We start from the raw sequence: 19542 nt of genomic DNA on the forward strand, positions 1-19542 counted from the left end.
TTACATAGAGTTTTAGATTCATGTCCCATCCATTTTTATTTTACACGCTAGTATCGGATCGGTACTCGGTATCGGCACATACCTAAGGTTCAGGGATCAGAATCGGAATAGGGAAGGAAAAAGTGGTATCGGTACATTTCTAGTTAAAAGGAATTTGCATTAACTCGTTATTAACGGGTTAACTTTGACAGCCCTACGACATGTACAGCTGCAACCACATTCTGTTTGGAGCCTGTGTGACATGTCCCTGAAAATCACACCCACCAACAGTGCAAGACAGACCCAATAGCATGGTGGTGATTTGAACTCTGCTACAACGCGACATTGTAATGAATAAAAGTGAGGCCAAAAGTAGCAATAATCTACCTTATATTTCATTTTACATGAAGATGTGAGTCATCTTATAAGTATCAAGGTGTAGTCCTAACCCTTACCTTAACCACCTCTCTTTTAAACTAATGCCATATAGATGCTAACAGCATTTTCTTCAGGGCATCCACTTCTGGACCAAAGGGCATGATGCCCTGTGGTTAAGGTCTGGTTAGGTTTAGGCACAAAAACCACTTGGTTAGGGTCAGGAAAAGATCATGGTGTGGGTTAAAATGAAAAAGAAAGTGACAAACACATAAGCCGTGGGCCTGCTCCGCCTCAAGCCGGTCGCGGCGCACCATATGCCCACCGCGAGCCGTTCAGCACCGCGGACAGTCGGACTAATGGGATGTCGAACCAATGGGCTGTCGAACCAATGACATGGACCCCATGAAGGTACGGTGGGCGAGTTATGTAGCTGTTTCATCCACGACTATACCTGTTCAGATGGCCGGGATCAACTCTTAGTGTGCAGCTTTATTTTTCAATTTCCTGATAAATAATACAAATAACCAAAATCACAGTATAGTTCAGTAAAAGTCTGCTGCTGCAATGAACTCACAGTGGAGTTTGAATAAGTGAAATACACGAGTGAAATTGCTGCTGAAAATATGAAGCATGCACACATCCTCTATCTATTTTGAGACAGCGTCTCTAATCTAATTTGCATTTCAGAGGCTTCTCATCACATGCGGAAACAAACTGTGCAGAATTAGTTTAATAGAGTTAAGTTTAACCCTCCTGCATTTTTCTATTTTTATTCCTTTGTAGTTCACAGTGGATTCAGTCTGAGTCTCGTATGAATGTATCTGTTGTGTAACATTCATACAGACATAGCTGTCCGTCAGCCTCCGTCCTTGTTAGTGATTTATGAGGCTTTTCATTGTTGTTAGAGAGACGGTACACGTGTGCTCCTGCTAAAATAGACACAGTGTTTTTAAGGGAGGCTTTTCCACAAGGACGAGCTCAGTCAGGTGGCAGTTGGGCAGGTCACTGTCGGTTTAGTCACTGCTTCAAAGAGAGCCCTGCGGGCAGTGTGGCTTTCATCCTGCTGGATTTAGATGACACATGATCTGGTGTTCAGAGAGTGAGTCAAATAAAACAGATTTTATTTTTGTCTGATTCAACAGAGGAAGAATTCAGCTTGTCGAAAAAATCTCGGTTTTGTATTTGCAGTTTAATTAATGACAGCCTTGTATAACACATTATGACTTCTGAAGACAAAAGCAGCGGCTCTGTTCGAGGGCTGGTTAATATATCGATACATCGATACTGTGATTTGAGACTAGATATCATCTTAGATTTGGGATATTGTAAGATCTTAAGTGTTGTCTTCTCCTGGGTTTAAACGCTGCATTACAGTGAAGTGACATCATTTTCTGAACTCATCAGACTGTTCTGGCCGCTCTATTAACTGCTCTCACCCACTCAGTCATTATATCTACATTACTGATAAATATTTTTAAAATCTCAGTGTGTAGATATTTCGTCAAAGCACCAATAGGCACCCTACAACAGTGGTTCCCAACCTTTCTCTTGAGGGACCCATATTCTTACCATTGTAGACTTTGGTCTCTCCAGGTATGGAGACACCAACATTATGAGCTCCTCCATTTTGTGTCATCTGTTCTTCCGTGATGCCCGTTAATCGAGCAGCTGAGCAGGCCTATGGGGCAGGCAGCGACCACCAGAAGTTCAGTGTGGAGAACTCAGCACAGCAGAGCAAAATCTGTGCATGTGCACGACTGCTTCATACCTCTACCGCTGTGTTGGAAGTCTCTTCCCTTCTGCTGCCTTCCCCTTATTTAAATGACTGGAGGCTGCAAATTACCGTGCGGCGGCTTGAAAGCCCCTTAATCTGAAACCATGTGACCCCAAAGATTGGAAGGTCCTGTCTTCTCCTGAACTCGACACCAGACGATGTCTTCACAGACTTGGCAGAGATCAGACACACGAGGCCCCTGTGAGGAAACAGTTTGGTGGGGAGTGTTGGTGGTCTCTGTATTGAGTCCACTGAATGAGTGGGTGGGCCGGGAGGGTCGTCTGTCTGAGAACTTGATGGATGTTGCCGTAGAAACGGGGCTTGGTGACTGGATGCCACTCAGCTGTTTTGGCTTCACACAAGAATTTGGCACAGTAGGAAATCAGAGGGGGATGGTGAGCACCAACCTCCACTTGTAGAAGAGCGATGGGGCTTTAATATAGATACTGACAGCACCTGTCCTGAGACATACATGTTAAACCCGTGATGGATACCGCCCATCCAGGATAGGCAACCTAATCTATATGGCTTACTGCTCCAGGCTCCAGCATGTTACAGTCGAAGCATAAATGAGTAATTATTGCTGCAGCAGACGTGTCACTTCTGTGAAGCCATTAGTGCAGATGTGTGTTGTTGAAGAGGGTTTGAGGTTAATGCAGCGTCAGCGGCGCACTCAGTGCAGAAATGTGAGCGGTGTTTACAGTGCGGCCGAGCTCTCTCCTCTTTAAGAACAGAAAGCAGGCCCGTTTTAAGTACGAGGTACACATCTAAGCTTTCAAGTGGAAATAAAAGCCTGGGCTTATGAAACAATAGTCAGGGCTTTGAACACATGTCAGGGAGGGTATTACTGGAGACATCTGAACTCCCCCTGCGCCTTAAATCCATTAGGATTGTGTTACGACAGATTATGGGGCGGTGTAATTCTTAAATTATTAGGTTGATGACGTGAATGTGGCGCCAACTGGATGAGTGTGAACTTTCTTTGGAGGTCAGAAGGTCAGGAGGATGCCAAATGGGCTGTTGCAGTAGTAACTGACCATTTGCCAATCCCCACCTCCCTTGGTTACTGTTGCTACGCCTGTCAAGCTTTCTGTTCTCAGCATGCAGTTAACAATAATAACAGTGACATATAGATGGAATCACAATGTTTACTTACAGTTTCTGGGTAAAAACCCTGCCTCAATTAATTAGTAGTTAGTTTAGCCACCTAAAAAGGGCCACCAAAAAACTACTACTTGTTATCTTCAGACCATGTGAGAAATCTGGACCCTGGGGCCGGACCAGTTGGGAACCACTAGCTTAGGCATTTGGAGTGAGATCGGAAGTGTGGGGCGGGTCATTCCTTCGCCATAGTAGGATCGTCCAGTGATGTCATTCTGCATAATGATTAGCCATATGCTTCCATTTGGTGTGAGTGTGTAGTGTGTTTCTGGCCCTGTCATACAAATGGGCTTTAGGTCCAATGGGACATTTTTCAGACTATCGTGACCTCGGAATTATGGGCTGTCAGTGGCATGGCACCGCCTAGTTATGGTTGCTAAACTATGATTGGACTTTGTTGTTCAGGTGACAGGTTTAGAGAACAGTCAAGTGTGTGGTAAATGGATGGACTTGCACTTCTATAGCACCTTTCTAGTCTTGTGATCACTCAAAGCAGGCGGTAAGATATGTTTTAGTGATTTGCTATTGGCATTGCATAGCCGGAGGTGCCCTCTTGACCCCTGAGGAGGAGGAAGAAGAGGAGGAGGAGGAGAAGAGCTCAGGGTGGGGGCATTAGGAGCCATGGAGCTAAAAACAACCCGAGCTACTGTTCAACGTAGCTGAAGGGGAAATGCTCAGTGATCTCACCCCCCTCGAATCAGCCATTCAGCCCTGCAATCCAGCCTCAATTAGGACACTAAAGCAATCAATATTATAACAAAATGCTGCCGTGTCTCCAGACAGGAAGTGGCTTTGTCACAAGGGGGCCCTCAGACAGACGGGGCCACCCTGTGTCTCCAACCCTTCGGTTCCCCCTCCTCCACCTCCTGTTCCCTCTGCAGCCTCCCAAATTCTCCACGCTGATGAAACCTTCTGTGGCAGGTTTTTGAATTAAGATTAAAGATGCAGACGACCAAACAGCAGACTGATATCAAACAGTCAGAGGGTCTCTTGAAGAGAGCGTGTAGTCTGCTCTACAGCTGTTCTCATTTGTATGCTGGCAGCGAGACGAGAGCACGCTGACATCGCTGCATCACTCATTGGCTAATTCACTCTCCCCAGCGAGCTGCTGGCTGTAGGTTCAGTCAGTGTGTACCAGCTGGCGGTTTGGTTGGGGGTGTGCTGTATTTTAGGGGTCACTACCTGGACCCAATGTTGGCTCTCTCCTCTGCATCCCACCTGCTCGTTCTCCATCCAGACCACCAGGCTGCTCTGCCGCCGTTCACCCTCCAAAACACAACCCTCTGGGGCATCCTGCCCAGCTGCATCTCTCACAGTCAGCCGGTTCACACAGCAGTACTGTTGCTAATTTAAGATACCTACACTGTACTTAAGTATTTCCATTTCGTGCTACTTTGTACTTGTATTCCACTACAAAAATATTCAACAGCTTTAGTTACTTTACAGGTTAAGATTTTACAAAACATATGATGAGCTTTAGAAAATGTGATGCAAGTCAAACAACTCAGCAGTATATAAAATAGTTAAAGTAGGAATGACATATAATGAACGTCCGTCACATTGAAGCCCTAACCAAATGAGTCCACACAATGCTGATAAGGTCTATTGCTGTAAAGGAAAGCTCTCTGTATTTGGCAGAAATGAGACTGTAGCGAGGGAGCAGCCGCAAGTATAGCTGAAATTATAGAGGAAAATCCTAAGCAGCGTTCAAGAAAGGTTTTTGGAGTGGATGCTTCAGATAAAACAACACATTCTCACTCCGACCTCGTCACATTGCGACGTTTGGTTACCTTTCATGTCGTCCAGATATGACGTGCAAGGTACCCTGGGTGCGTTGGTTGCTGACGTTCTGGGACACTGTGTCAAGTTCTGCCTGTTACATGCATTGTGTTCTTTCTAAATACACTTCTGATTTAACAGGAAATTTACTCGTTACATATAGTCGCTTTCAAAATAAATGCACTACATTGGTACAACAACGCAAATTGACTTTTTTTTTCCTCCAACAACTAACGCACATGCCTAGGTTTAGGCAACAAAAGCACATGGTCAGGTTTTGGAAAAAAAGAAAAGGTTTCCCCTCCCGCCCGCCCCATTCTTGACTTTTGCCGCTTTAACTTGCGTTATTGTCCGGCCACATTTCCCCCTGAGGCTGCTGAGCACCATTAAACTGTAATGGTGACACACTGCGTATCATGACGACATAAAAGGACGGCTTTTTTCGTCAGTGTCTGACATCGTAAGTAACTGCCCAAACGACTTCAGAGCGAGACCGGGCTTGATAAAAAAAAAACTTGGCAATCAGAGGAAGGATTAAAATTAGTGTTGCAGGATATTGGATTTATTGCTGATATCCTATATGCCGATATGTATCAACTCAGCTGACCGATAACTAATACCGATATCGATATATCCACTTTTTTCCCACCTAATTTTAGTGATCATCAGGTCTCTCCTGTAGTGGAATTAACATCATGCAAAATAAGAGAAAGCATGTTAGCTGATTCTGATAGTTCATTTTAAAGCCAATATCAGCCGATACCAATGATGTGCTGATATAATTGTGCATCCCTTATTAAGATAAAAAATTTGTTTCACGGGACGGAGATGCAGCGAGCTCACCTGCAGCCAAATGTAATAGGCACGTGTTAACAGTGTTTATGTAATTACTCTCACTGCCAGAGGGAGAGACAGAAATTTATCACCAGTTTTAAAAATAGCTAAAGCTTAAAGCTTTGATTCTCTGCCCGACCCGATATCGATCAGAATTACCCCAGGCTTGAATAGGGTCATGTTCTCGCCAGTTTATCAGTGATTTATTTTTATTTTTTTAATGAAACTGGCAGTTCTTCTGTGTAACTGGTGGGAGTAGCATTGGACTGAATCAAGAAGGAAAGAGAAAGAAAGAGGGGAGCCGTGATGGAGAGAGAGAGAGAGGGATGGGACAATGGAGAAATATAGTGAAGAACCAGGGGAGATGAAGAGAGCGTACACAAGACAGAGAGACAGAGAGACACAACAACATATAGTTCATCACCTCACAGATCACGCTCTGCCTTTTTATTTACTCCTTCACTTCATGAGATTTTTTTATCTTTAAAATTTAACGTCTATTGTAATCGTGTTTTGGCATCACATATGAAATGGCATGCCGATAAAGCTTATTGAAGTAAATTGAATTGAGAGGCTGCTTAGATGGCAGTGTTTGCTTCTGCCTCCCCAGCAGTGGGAGAGATGTGATCATCATCTGCACGTCTCATCACCGTGGACCACCGTGGACCGCCGTGCACACTCGAACACGGAGAGGCACCAATTGGTGCAGCTTGTTCTGCCAAATTTGTTGTGCGCAAGATGCAGGGCTGATGACAGACTGTTGAAATACCAGAAGGAAGAGAAGATGGAGAAGTGGTGTGATGAAACACGTCAGCCCTAAGCTTATAATAAAAATGATTAGTTATATATATTCTTATGCTAGAAATGTGGGTTTTTAATCAGGTTTGAGCCCAAAACTGGTGCCTTGGTTCAGGCTTGGACAGAAACTGTGTGGGTTCATGTGAGGTCTGATTTTTTTGGGGCCTGATCAAAGCTCTACTCGAGCTTGACCAACTGCAACTCCAACTGGGCCATTATACGCACTTCTGCTTTAAAGTATGTTTTTCTAATAGTATGCACTTTTGCTTCAGTAATGTTTTCACTGCAGGAAATTTACCTGTAATTGAATATTTTCACAAAGTGTTATTACTTCTTTTAACAATAGGTTCTGAATACTTTTTTCCACCGGTGCTTACTGGAATAATGAAAACATTTTCCCTGAGATGATGATGCCTGTAGTTCACAGACCACAAAGAGATGCCAGCCTGGACAAAATGTTGTTCGTTATACTGTTTAAAAAGGTTTTAACCTCAAGCATCATGCGGTGGCTCATGAGTTAAAGAGAAACAGAGGTATTCTGTGACTTTGGGCCAGCAAACAGCACCTCAGATGTTCCTCTGGACGCCCCGTCAGCATGTCGAAACCACCGGCGCTGCTGCTTGCTCAGCAAAATCTCAGTGTTAATGATTTTTTTCACTGCTGCTGCTCAAACTATTCCATGTCACATAAATGATCCCTACGCACAAACACGGGCATTTAACCTCATTCTGCCTTAACAAGTTATAAACTTAGTGAGTAGTTGCTTTACTGCTGTTTAACAGGCTCCTGATGAGGTTTTAATGATGCGATGATGGTCACTGCTTGTCACAGTAGCCGTGAGTAAAGAGAGTAATGTTTCAGCTTCTCCGCTCTCCCGTGGTGTGAATAAGGGTCAACTCACAATCACATCGGGGACCTCTCCGGCCCACTTAGGAGATGGTTGCCGTGGCTACTGGCCCGGGGCGCCGTGTGCATCCATTATGGGAGTCATGTGCAGTGAGACAGGGCAGTGGGGGGTTACAGCCCGAGGGGGGGTTCAGCGGGAGCAGCTGTCCCACGAGCCGGAGTCCGCACATCTGGAGCAGCGAGCTGGGCTGTCACTGTGTTGAGCCACACTGGTTCAGCTGCGTATGGAGCAGCGTTTCTTCGAAATGTAGCCTTTTTATTGCCATGAATTTTAATTTATTAAACGTTTGTCTCACACCTCTGCAGCTGGCAAGACGTTAAAACAGTTTGAAACATAATTTACACAATCATGTCCTTAACCTCACCACACACATACAGCTCTCTTAAATGGGTTTATAGAAGGGTTATAAAGAATCTAGGCATGTGTTCCCAGTTTTTTGGCTGTAGCTATGAACTGTGAGCAATTAAACCAAGGAGTGATGTTCCCAAAAATTTGAAAAGATAAACTCTCCATTGTTTTACAAGGGACGAAGACTAATCTTGTGTAGTCGTGATGTTTTGTCATTGACCAATCATTTACAGTTCCTGTCATATAGCAGTTGACCTCGTCCTCTGCTCGGAGGGCAGGAAGCTCCTTGACCTCATTGTCCTGCAGTTTGTGGACATTTTCGGCTGCTGTTGTCCTCCCTTGAGTTAGCTGCTAACTGCTACTGCTTTTTAAATCTCCTAGCGGTAGGTCGCACACATAACACGTCGTCAAAATATTACACCCATCCTGCACATGATCCCGTCCTGCTGGCTGTCCCCTTTATAGGTTGATTCAGCGCTGTTACTACCTCAACTGCTGGTTTTAAGGTGAGACAACTTAGCGTGACACTCCCACCTTGAACAGGCAGTATGAAAGGTGCTATAGACTGTGATGACGCCTCATAGATAGCCTGTTATTCTCAAATTAGATAACTTTAAGCCTTAATAAAATACAGATCCCTATAGAGACCAAAACATTTTTAGCACAGGCTGTAAACTTGTTTATTTCTGCTATAAAGTTGGGCACTTTAACACGGAGGTCTATGGGGATTGACTCGCTCATGGAGCCAGCCTTAAGTGGCCATTAGAGGAACTGCAGTTTTTGGCACTTCAGCATTGGCTTCATTTTTCAGCCTCGGAGGTACCTGCTTGGTCCTGACCTCCAAGTTTGGATACCACTGCACTGAACAGTTCAGCATTGTGTAGTATTAGTTTGTATATATTCATACGTTATATTGTAAGTTACATCTAAATGATATCTTTAACTCTACTGCACTCTGTTGTAATGCAAAGTGGTGAAGAAAGTTGGCCTTTGTTAGAGAGATAATATTTGGTCCTTACATCTAACTCAAACATTTGTTCTACTAGAAACTACAAAATAAAGCCCTGCTGTATAAGCACAAACATTGAGTATTTTTATTTAGCTATTATCTTTTTTTAGTGAAAAAGATTTAATAAAATACAAATTTGGGGCATGAAAAAAACACTCATCAAAAAGGAAAAATTTAAATAATAATCTCGCTGTTTTCTGACCCTGTCCATATTTTATTTAATTTTTTTATTTTTATTTTATATACTTTATTAATCCCCCTGAGGGGAAATTCAATTTTTCATTCTGTTGTAATTAACACACAGGTCCGAAATATACACACATGCACAAACAGGACCTATACAAGCACAAAGTGGAGAGATGTCAGAGTGAGGGGGCTGCCTTGGTCAGGCGCCCTGAGCAGTTGGGGGGTTCAGTGCCTTGCTCAAGGGCACCCCGGCAGTGCCCAGGAGGTGAACTGGCACCTCTCCAGCCACCAGTCCACGCTCCACATTTGGTCCGGATGGGGACTTGAACCGGCGACCCTCCGGTTCCCAACCCAAGTCCCTATGGACTGTATTTCATACAGTCCCTTAAAAGGATAGCGTCTTCCACTTTACAGATGCATGATAATATTGGCATGTCATCGATATCAGCTGATTGGCCTTAAAATTAACTATCAGAATCGTCCAACATGCCTTTTCTATTACATACATTGAAAAGTATTGTATTTCATGTATCCATCTGCTGATGGGCCGTCATGATAAGAGTATGCATGCATAATATGCAGAAGAGACCTGATGATCGCTTAAATTAGGTGGGAAAAAAGTGGACATCTGTATCGGTTAATGGTCAAATGGGTTGTTACATATCGGCATATTGGATATCAGCAAAAAATCCAGTATCGTGCATCTCTAATAGATCCTTGAATACCCGTTTAAAGCACGTCAGAGGCTTCTACATGATATTTATACCACACTGAAATTAACTGAAAGCAAGAAGATCAGATCAAAACACTGGTAATATGTTTTGGAAAATGTGCTGGCAGTAAGGCACCAGTATGGTCCATTGAATAAAGATTTTATTTCAAAATAAACACAGTATTAAATGTATAATTTAATTACATGTTTTACTACGGATCATCATGGGGCAACCTTAGACTGCAGTTGATCTTCATAAAATGTGTTTGTATCAGCTTTTTGTTAATTTAAATGGGTCATTCAAGGACTCGAGGGTTTCTGTGGACGTTCAGAATAAAAGATATAAAAAAATAACACTTTAAGATCAGTTGGCTGCTGCTGAAAGGCCTGAGGAGACGAGCCCTCTGAAAAGACCCTGCTAAGCTCTGCATTATCAAATGAAACGGGCAGTTTCAAAAATGACATCAGCAATGAAAACAGCTTTGCTCACAGAAACACTATCCCTGGGTGTGGTTATCTGAAGGCTGTGCAGCAGGAGATCAGTTGAGGTTACAATAACACGCGTCCACATGTGGAATAATATGGTATTGATTATTTTGGTAATGTATGTTTCCATTCTGCATGAGTTGGAGCTTCTGACAGATATTTCCTCTCTGGAGTATTTTCCTCTCCCCCCTCCTCACTTCCTCTGATCCTTATGGAAGGAGATGTTGAGAGTAAAAGCTGTGGGAGTGGAGAGGAGGACGAGACCACGTGCCATCCTCCGTCCCCCTGAGCTCGCTGCAGCTTCAGCCAAGCAGGCTAATCCACCCAAGGCCAGAGAGAAAGAGATGAGACAGAGATACAAGTTTTATATCCTGCCAGTGGTGGCCGATATATGCCACAGATACTCTCATCATCACAGAACTGCTGCGTCTGTGTGTCGTGCTGTGATTCATGTTTCCTTGATATCAAATGGAGAACTAGTCTTAAGCTGGCAGTGTGCTTCTTCAGAAGGGCTTGATGCTAATTTTGTCATTGAAAATGATGACGAAAAATATTTGGTGACCTATTTTTTCAAGGGGAAAACAAGACATGAAGTAAATAAGACTATTAAGAGGAGAGCTGTGATGAGATGTACTTCATTGTATTTTTTTAACGGATAAAAGCTTAATGTAACATGAAAGATTGACAAAAAACTCATGATTATTTTAATACAAAGTTTTGCCTCACCTGGATGCATCTGCAGAATCACACACTGTAGCGTAGCTCCTCATGATAGGCGAGAATGACACCTGTAAGTAGCCATCATTTAGGGCCATTAGTCGACTAGTCGCCCGCATGTTTATGATGTTAATGTAATTATTAAATAATATATTTTGGTGGTTTGAGTTGAAGGTGTGAGAAAGAATAGTATCAGTAACATTGTTAACACTGTGCTACATTACAGAGAAATACAAAACCGTACTAATGAACCTTCATTAATATAGGCCTATATTTTATCTACAAGTGCACGTCACACACTGAGCGAGCCGCCTGTTAATGACGCTGTGGGCTAATGGGCATGTAGCTACTTCCATGTTTCAGATGATACGTCATGTTTGTAGTCGACCAATGAAGATGAGTTTACATATCACCTTGGGTTCATCCTTCACCTTCTCAAAATGATCCCACACTTTGGATTTCCTGCCCGACATGCTATCACGGTCGATTATTACTAAAGTAAAGTGATCTCACAGTGTACTAGAAGTCATCCTCTGGGCACCATAAAGGTCTGAACCAAATTTCAAGGTAATCCATCCAACAATTGTCCAGACATTTCACCAAAAGCCAAAAATATCAACCTCATGGTGGCATTAGATGACAAGTGAAGGCGTCACCAGACTCAGGAGGATTCATCCTCTGGGGGTCATAAATGTCTGTAGAGAAATTAATGACAGTCCAGCAGATGGTTGTTGAGATATTTAAGTCTGGACGAAGCTGGTGGACTGACCAACTGACCGACATGTCTGTCCCTTGAGCTACAACGCCAGTGTGGCCAGAAATAGGAAGATTCAGTTGAGATATGCAGAGCTGTGATTATATGCAGAGGGCGTGTGTAGATCATATTTATACTCTAATGAAGCCATAAGGTCCCACTGTGCCGCAGGAAGCAGATAATGGCAGGATTAGCAGCAGGCTATCAAGGCAGTGGATATAGATCTGTTCATACACACACTCCTTATTGACACCAGCATGTGGAGAAGCTGGGGAGTGGTGCATTCAGGGGCTACGTCATGCAGCTGTGAGCCTCTGGGTGTAAATCACACCTCAGTCTGGTGCGGTTGGGTGTGGTATTAGTGGTGGTGATGGTGTTGACAGTGAAAGTAGTGGGCTCGAGATGTGCCAGACAGCCGTGTTCCCCCCTCACCGTGTCGAGACCTCGTCTGTCACTTTGTTTTGACAGTGCAGAACTGCTCCCACGACGGCGTCTCGCTCACTTTGTTTTGACAGTGCAGAACTGCTCCCACGACGGCGTCTCGCTCACTTACAGCACACCCAAACTCTGGCCTGTCGCTGCTCGAACATGTCTGGGTTTGGCTCCATGCGAAGACTCCCATCTGTCACTCACAGATTTATGGAGTGTCCTTGTGCTTTCTCAGAACGTGGGAAATCGCGCAGATTGTTGAACGTCTGTTTTCCAACTTAGCTAAATGACCTTGGTGGAATTTCTTTCAGTCGTACAGTAACACATCACCACACGTGCTCTAATGGCTTCTCTTGCTTTTTGTCTTTCAGGGCAAATATTGATGAGGTGGAGACGGAGGTGGTGGAGATCGAGGCCAAACTAGATAAGGTAAGTTGATATTGTCACTGCCTGAGCGAGACATTTTTTTTATCAGCACATCTGGTTCTGTTGAGTTACTCATATTCTCTAAACTTTTATGCACGTCACTTTTCTCACTGACATCAAAGCTGATGTTCACATCACCTCTCCAAGGCTGTGCTGCCTGCTGGAACGCCACATGTTGCTGTAAAGTAAGAACAGTGAAAACAGTTAAAGTAGAGGGCTGGCAGCAGATACTACCCTGAAATTCTATCAGCGTAAAATCAAACTATATCAGAATAAAAGCACCTGGGGGCGACCTCTAGCTTACCTGGTAGGGTGTGCGCCCGATAGTAGCTAAATCCTTTACAGCAGCCCAGGTTCTATTCCAAGCTGCGCCCTTTTGCTGCATGTCACCCCCCCTCTTTGTCCCACCTGTCCTGTCAGTCTTCAGTTCTACTATCATTAAAGGCAAAATGCTCACAAAAAAATCTTTAAAAGAAATAAACAAAAGAATAAGAACTAGGGCTGTCAAAATAATGAATTGCCCTTTTACCCGGTGTGTCATTGAACGCCACAGTGGCTTTGTCATATGACAGAGGCATTCGAGACGACGCTGCTTGGCCTTGTGAATGGAACATTTTACATTTAAAAACAATGCCCAGATGGAACTGTTGACAGCAATGCCGTTCTCTGCAGTTTCTGCAATAAGGGATTTTCATAACATCAAGTACTTCAAGCCTGTAATATCTATATAGCACAGTCTCTGATGCTAGCGCTAGCAGCCAGCCACGTTAAGCCACACTCCACCAGGTGTTCAAACTGAGTAAGTCTACCTGTGACTGACTAACTAACTCCTTTGTAAAATGGATTGCAGTGGACTACAGACCAGTTTGGGTGGTAGAGGACAGGGGGACAATTGTGTCCAACATCCAGCAGCTTTACTATGACACATCTGCCAAAATTCATTTGAACTGAAATTGTTTAAATACTTTCACAGCAAAATGTATGTATGCAATTAATTTCAATTAATTAATCACAGAGCATGTCATTAATTAGATTATTTTTTTAATCACTTGACAGCCCTAATAAGAACATTTCAAAACCCTTTTTGTTTTCTTTAGCTTTCTCTTTACTTGACTTGCTGATATATGTTTCAAATAGTTAAATCGGTGGTCTCTACAACGGCCAATCAAATATCAAATATCAAGTATAAATTGTTGTTTTAAGAATACTTAAAGAAGGATCCAAATAGACCCAGTGATCTGTGATTGCTTTTGGCTGATACTGCTTCCAGTTATTGGTGATCAGCCCCAGAAATCCTGATCCTTATCTACTTCCTATAAAGCTGTGAACTAAACTAAATTAGAGTAAAAAGGTTAGATTATCAGATAGTGAAGCATTGTAACATGTCATTCAGGTCAGTGTTGAAAGTCCTTGTATATCTTTTTCTGGCAAAAACAATACAGTAACATAGCCATTTAAGTGCAGCCATGCCAACTTATGCTGTTGGTACATGCCTGTTTTATTGCTCTACAAGCCGGCGGCTGAGTTCAGGCCATCTGCTTCTCTATGTGCTGAATTTGCCCATCAGCTACAACTCTGAGCCAGCCTGGTCTTAAAGCGCACCTGAAGGCATCGCTGTTTGAGGTGTGGCCAGAAGTTTAATGAGCAGAACAGTAAATACTGTTGTCAAGCTGACAAATAGAATTGTAAAATCATGCTGACACATAAAGCCTAAATATTACACACATGACGGCCTGTTCAGTGATGCAGGTGTGAATGGGACTGTTTTACAAGTCATGTTCTGTATGTTATTAATAAATGTGCTGATTAATGCATTTAAGTTTCTCAGATCTGCTCACCTGCATATTTGAGACAAATAATAGAACAGCCTGATGAGTTCAGAAAATTATATCACTTTACTGTAATGCAGCCTCTAAAACCAGGAAAGACAACACTTAGGATATTATGATATCCAAAATCTAGGACGACATCTGTCACATTTCATGATATCGATATAATATCTATGTTTTGCTTTGCCCCGATTTCACCTTAGCATCTTTTGGAAGAGCCCACCAGTGCACAAAAGGAGGTCAAGAATTACTTGTGCCAAAGCTTTACATTCAGTTTAATGAAGGTATCCATGTTGTTCCTTCTGCCTGTTAAATATGCAAGATTTTGTCGCTGCCGATGCCTTGGTGTACATAGTTGGAAAATTATAAATTGGAAATAGGGTTTTTTTAGAAGCTCTGGACATTTTTGATATGTTAGGTTTTCAGGTATTTAAGGTGTACTTTACAGGGTTTTCCAAAAGAAACAGCGTCTACAAAAGTAATCCCTCTTAATCATCACTTATGACCCACTAGAGGTGTGTGGAGGTGCGTCTTTCTTCAGATGCTGTACTGTCTACTGGACTTTATAAAAAGGTAGCAACCAGGTGCCAGATTGTAAGCAGCACAAATCAAAGAGGGAGTTTCCAAAATCGCTAACACAGTAGGGTGGGCGATATTGCCCTAAAAATAATATCACGATATATCAGGGTATTTTTGCAATAACGATATTCTTGGCGATATGACAAATTACTAAGAAAAAAATGTATTATCAATTTAAAAACATTGAAGTGCAACAAAATAAGTGAAATAGTTTTACAGTTTGCTTCAAATATTTAATAAAAACTAAACAAAAATTATGTCTCATTTCTTTCGTTTGTAACCTGCGACAGGCTGTTGTGATACCAGAACTATCGCACATTCACATATATGTAGTTTTTGTTGAGCCGTGAGCGTCACGTAGGTTTACATTAATAAAGGTTTATGACAAAATCACTTCACCGACTCCCGTGTGCACACGGCAAGAGAGGAGAGGGAGAGATGCTGTGCTGCTGCCAGAGGAGCCGCTGAAAGAGTTCCCTCTGAGCGGTAAGTTGATTTGGAGATAACTTCAGATTATTATTTTTTTATGGGCACAATAAAGGTTTGGTTTTCAGAGTGTATTCCACACACAGTTGTAATTTGGATGAAAAATGGCTAAAAACAACGGAGGAATGTTGGTATGTTGTTCTCCACATTCTGTCACAGCCTCTCTTGTTGTACCAGACATCAGACACAGTTTACCCTTTACACTCAGCTGCTCTCTCCCAGCATTATAATACTCTGCAGTGCTTAATCCCTCAGTGTGCTAACATCGCTGGCCTCCACTGGCAGCATAATGAACAGTGTAATGTGGCTCAGTTCTGTTAAACAGTTCAGCTGGAGGTTGGCTGAAACGTGACGTGGCACTCTCGCTGGCTTTCAAAGCATCCAGCTGTAATGAGGCGGCCAGATGTTTTGCCTGTAATGCTTGTGTCACCGGTCCATCTGCTCCTCTTGACATTGAATTACAGGATGTGTTCGTGAGGGCCAGGATTAGTCTGTTCTTCTTTTACTGCCATCAGTGTTGGAAATCTCCACTATGGTTCATATCCCATGCAGGAGGGGTCGTCGTCACTTTTAATCTGAATATTTATTCCTTCGTCAAAGTGTGTTTGACCTCTTATAAACATCAAAAAGACTGGAGTGAGGCAATTTAACAACTTACACGTCTCTCACTCACTTAGTAGCATCTGAATTTGATAACATCTGCACTTCTGGGATCACTTATACTTTTTTGTACTGTGCATGTGTGATTCTAATTTCATCCATCTGTAGAGTTTAACTTTAGATCATAAAAGAGAGGAAATAAAAAAAAGAAACCACCAAATTCCCTCAATGTTAACTGCTGCCCTGCTAACATTAAAGCTACAGCTGGTAACTTTTATAAAAATAACTTTGTGTCATATTTGCTGGAACTGTCACTACTTTCACACAGTTTACATGAGACAGATAATATGTGGTAAAAATTAATTTCCTCCTCCTCCTCCTTGTAGTTCCTCTACTGGCATTTGCAAGAATCAAGCATGGCTGAATGAAAACAACCAATCAGAGCCGAGGATTCTCTAACGCAGCTGTCAGTCATGTCAATCACTGCTTGTGAACTGCAGTCAAACTAGGCAGCGCTGATCAAATATGAATCAAGAATCTGTTACTCTATTGCTTATTTCTCACCTCAAATGTTTGCAGAAACAAATTTAGTGTACTGTTTAGCTTTATAATTAGAACATTTGCCCCAGCTGTTGGGCGTTGTTTCATTCTGGCTCAACTGTTTCCAACATGGCAGTCAGGTCACGAACATTATGATTTTACAGCTAAACAGTATACTTAAAGGTTCTGTATGTAACTTTTTACATAAACATGGCTATTGATATATATATCAATAGCCATGTTTCCATCAGCCTGTTTAGATGCGCATCTAGAAGTATCGCATCGGAAAATTATAATGGAAACGCCAAAATTCGAATTAAAATCCCCTGATTCGCACAAACTAAAATACGCTCGCTTTAGCCGGGTTTTGGTTGATTCGAAAAAATGCTGATTGGCAAAACGGGGGATGGAAACAGTTATGTTCAAATTAAGTCTGACGTAGCGCACCTCTCTCCATGGTGATATCCACACTCCGGGTCGGGAAGGCGGTAAGGCATTTACAAGCTGGTTGCCAACCGCCAGAAAACGTAGAAGAAGAAGAATGCAATACTTGTTTTGTTTCCGGTTCTGCGGAAAACTCTGTACATTTAATGGAAACACACAGGATTCGTATTTCTTTTAATGCACATTTCCCAATGATTCAAATCACTTTTGGATGGAAACATAGCTAATGTTTCTTTATTTATTGCCAATGTGTGAACAGACTTTAATGTAACTTAAAAACTGAGATGTTTCCTGACATTCTCGGTTGTCTGTAACAGCCTGTAAGCTGACCTCTATGTAAAGGACTCAGGCCAAATGTTTAGGGTAATTCCAAAGAATGGGATAAACCTTAACAAGCCTATAAGGCAGACTTCTCCATCAACATGCTGCATCTCTCTACAGCTCCACTCCAGAGCTGCAGTGTGCAACAGTAGCTAACGTTAGCTTAGAAATGGAGTCCGCACATGCTGTGTTTCTGTTACATTTAGCTGTTGAAGCCCAGAGACGGACCTTCATTTACCGCTGAGGATTGCGCTGGCTGAATTTGAGCTGTTACATTCGGTAACTGAAGGTCCATCTCCAGAGCTGCTGTTGTTCTCCGCTGGGCAAGGTAATCTGTCTCTAAGCGGCAGGAAGTAAAGCAGAAGGGTGCACTAAGCAAATTCTTGTCTCATTTGTGTTGTGATAAACAGTAAATTCATCAAATTCAGTGCCCCATATCATAATTTCAGTGCCACCTCCGATGCTGAAAAAAATCCAAGCGGAAACACTGACGTGAAATACATTGGTTTTAGCAGGCTAATGTTAGCTAACGTTAGCTTGCTTATTAACACAGACAAATTGCTAGCAGACGTTGAAAAAATACTGTATCAAGTGGATAATTTCAGCTAGCCTTATTCATATACACTCCCAGGGCTGGTTTGCAATTTACTTTGTCAGCTACGATGGAGTCAACGCGAGATCCATACTGCATAGCTAAGTTACAACAATAAGCCAACTGTAACCTAAGCTAACGTTAGCTAGCTAGCTAGCTGTAAAGCTACGCTGCATGGATCTGCCGCTTACTTTGTAACATCAGCTGATAAAGTAATTTACAAACTGCAAGCTAGTATCATGGAGCCACTGGTCCAAATAAAATATAGGAAAATTACAGATAGTAATGTTACTCTAAATATGATTTTAATTTATTTTCCAGAATTCTATCAACATTGTGACGTCAGTCTCGTTAGTCAAACAGTCCCCCTATTGAAAATAACTAAATGTAAGGTACCCAATACCCTTTCAAGGTACAAATACCTTAAAGGTGACATATTATGCTCATTTCTGCTTCCTGACAAGGTTCCCTGATGTCTAAATGGTATGTTGCTGGTATAGCCTACCACTGCAACACTAATTGTTTGACCCATCCACCACCTGAACCTGCCTCCTTACACAGACTTTTGGTCTTTATACTACCTCCTTCTTCACTCTCGTCAGTGCATTGGTCACATGATTGTCAGCCCCGATGACGTGGGATGTACTCAAATTACTGCTCATGATTGCGTGGGTTATACAGGGATTGTGGTGTGTTACTTTTTGTAGGCGTACGAACAGCGCATGAAAACATTCGGCTGTATTAGAGACCCCTCGGCCTTCACAGGCAGTAGATGCTAATGCCATTAAGTACTAAGAGGTAACAGAGGAACATGATTTTTGTTACAGATGTTCTGTCTCATGTACGACTGTCAGGATCTAGTGACAGTTTAAGTGAATATGACTTAAGTTATTTTTATAAAAGTTGCCATATTCAGCTTTGACATGAACATTAATATGCCGTGTGTGGTGAGCATGGCATCTTTAATTTGTCCTCCTCAAAATGTGTGTGTCTTCTCCACAGCTGGTGAAGCTATGCAGTGGGATGATTGAAGCGGGGAAGGCGTACGCCAGCGCCAACAAGCTCTTCGTCAACGGCATCCGGGATTTGTCTCAGCAGTGCAAGAAGGATGAAACGATCTCGGTGAGATTCTGACGAGTCCATTTCGTCTTCTATTAATTGAACTTTATTGTGGTTTTATGTCATATTTCGTCTTTTGTTTAGTGGATAGGACTGTTAACCGTAAGTGTCTCCTGGGACGGGGACTTTCCTTGTCTTTGGGTGTTAGCCTCACAGCTCCGTATGCGTCTCTGTATGTGTGTGTGAGTAAACCTGATTACTAACAGATTAGTAAGTGAGCATCAGATCCGGCCTGGAAACTTTACTTCTGGCTCGGCTCGCAGCACCAGCGTCTCTGACTATTTTCATTGCTGCTGACATTAAGTGCTATTAAAAGCCTTCTTGGCCTCAACTGTAAGACTAATTGAGAGTTTCT

At 42.6% G+C, this 19542-nt stretch overlaps 1 protein-coding gene across 4 annotated transcripts in view; it reads left to right on the forward strand.

Moving 5' to 3' along the window:
• Positions 1-19542, forward strand: part of acap3a (ArfGAP with coiled-coil, ankyrin repeat and PH domains 3a) — a 113093-nt gene that overhangs the window by 37485 nt on the left and 56066 nt on the right. For all 4 annotated transcript variants that reach the window (XM_050064833.1, XM_050064832.1, XM_050064834.1 and 1 more), the window contains exons 2-3: positions 12623-12680; positions 19071-19190. In XM_050064833.1, the coding sequence (XP_049920790.1) occupies positions 12623-12680; positions 19071-19190 (178 nt within the window). The remainder of the gene's footprint in view (positions 1-12622; positions 12681-19070; positions 19191-19542) is intronic.

The sequence above is a fragment of the Epinephelus moara genome, chromosome 16 (assembly GCF_006386435.1).
Source record: "Epinephelus moara isolate mb chromosome 16, YSFRI_EMoa_1.0, whole genome shotgun sequence".
NCBI lineage: Eukaryota > Metazoa > Chordata > Actinopteri > Perciformes > Serranidae > Epinephelus > Epinephelus moara.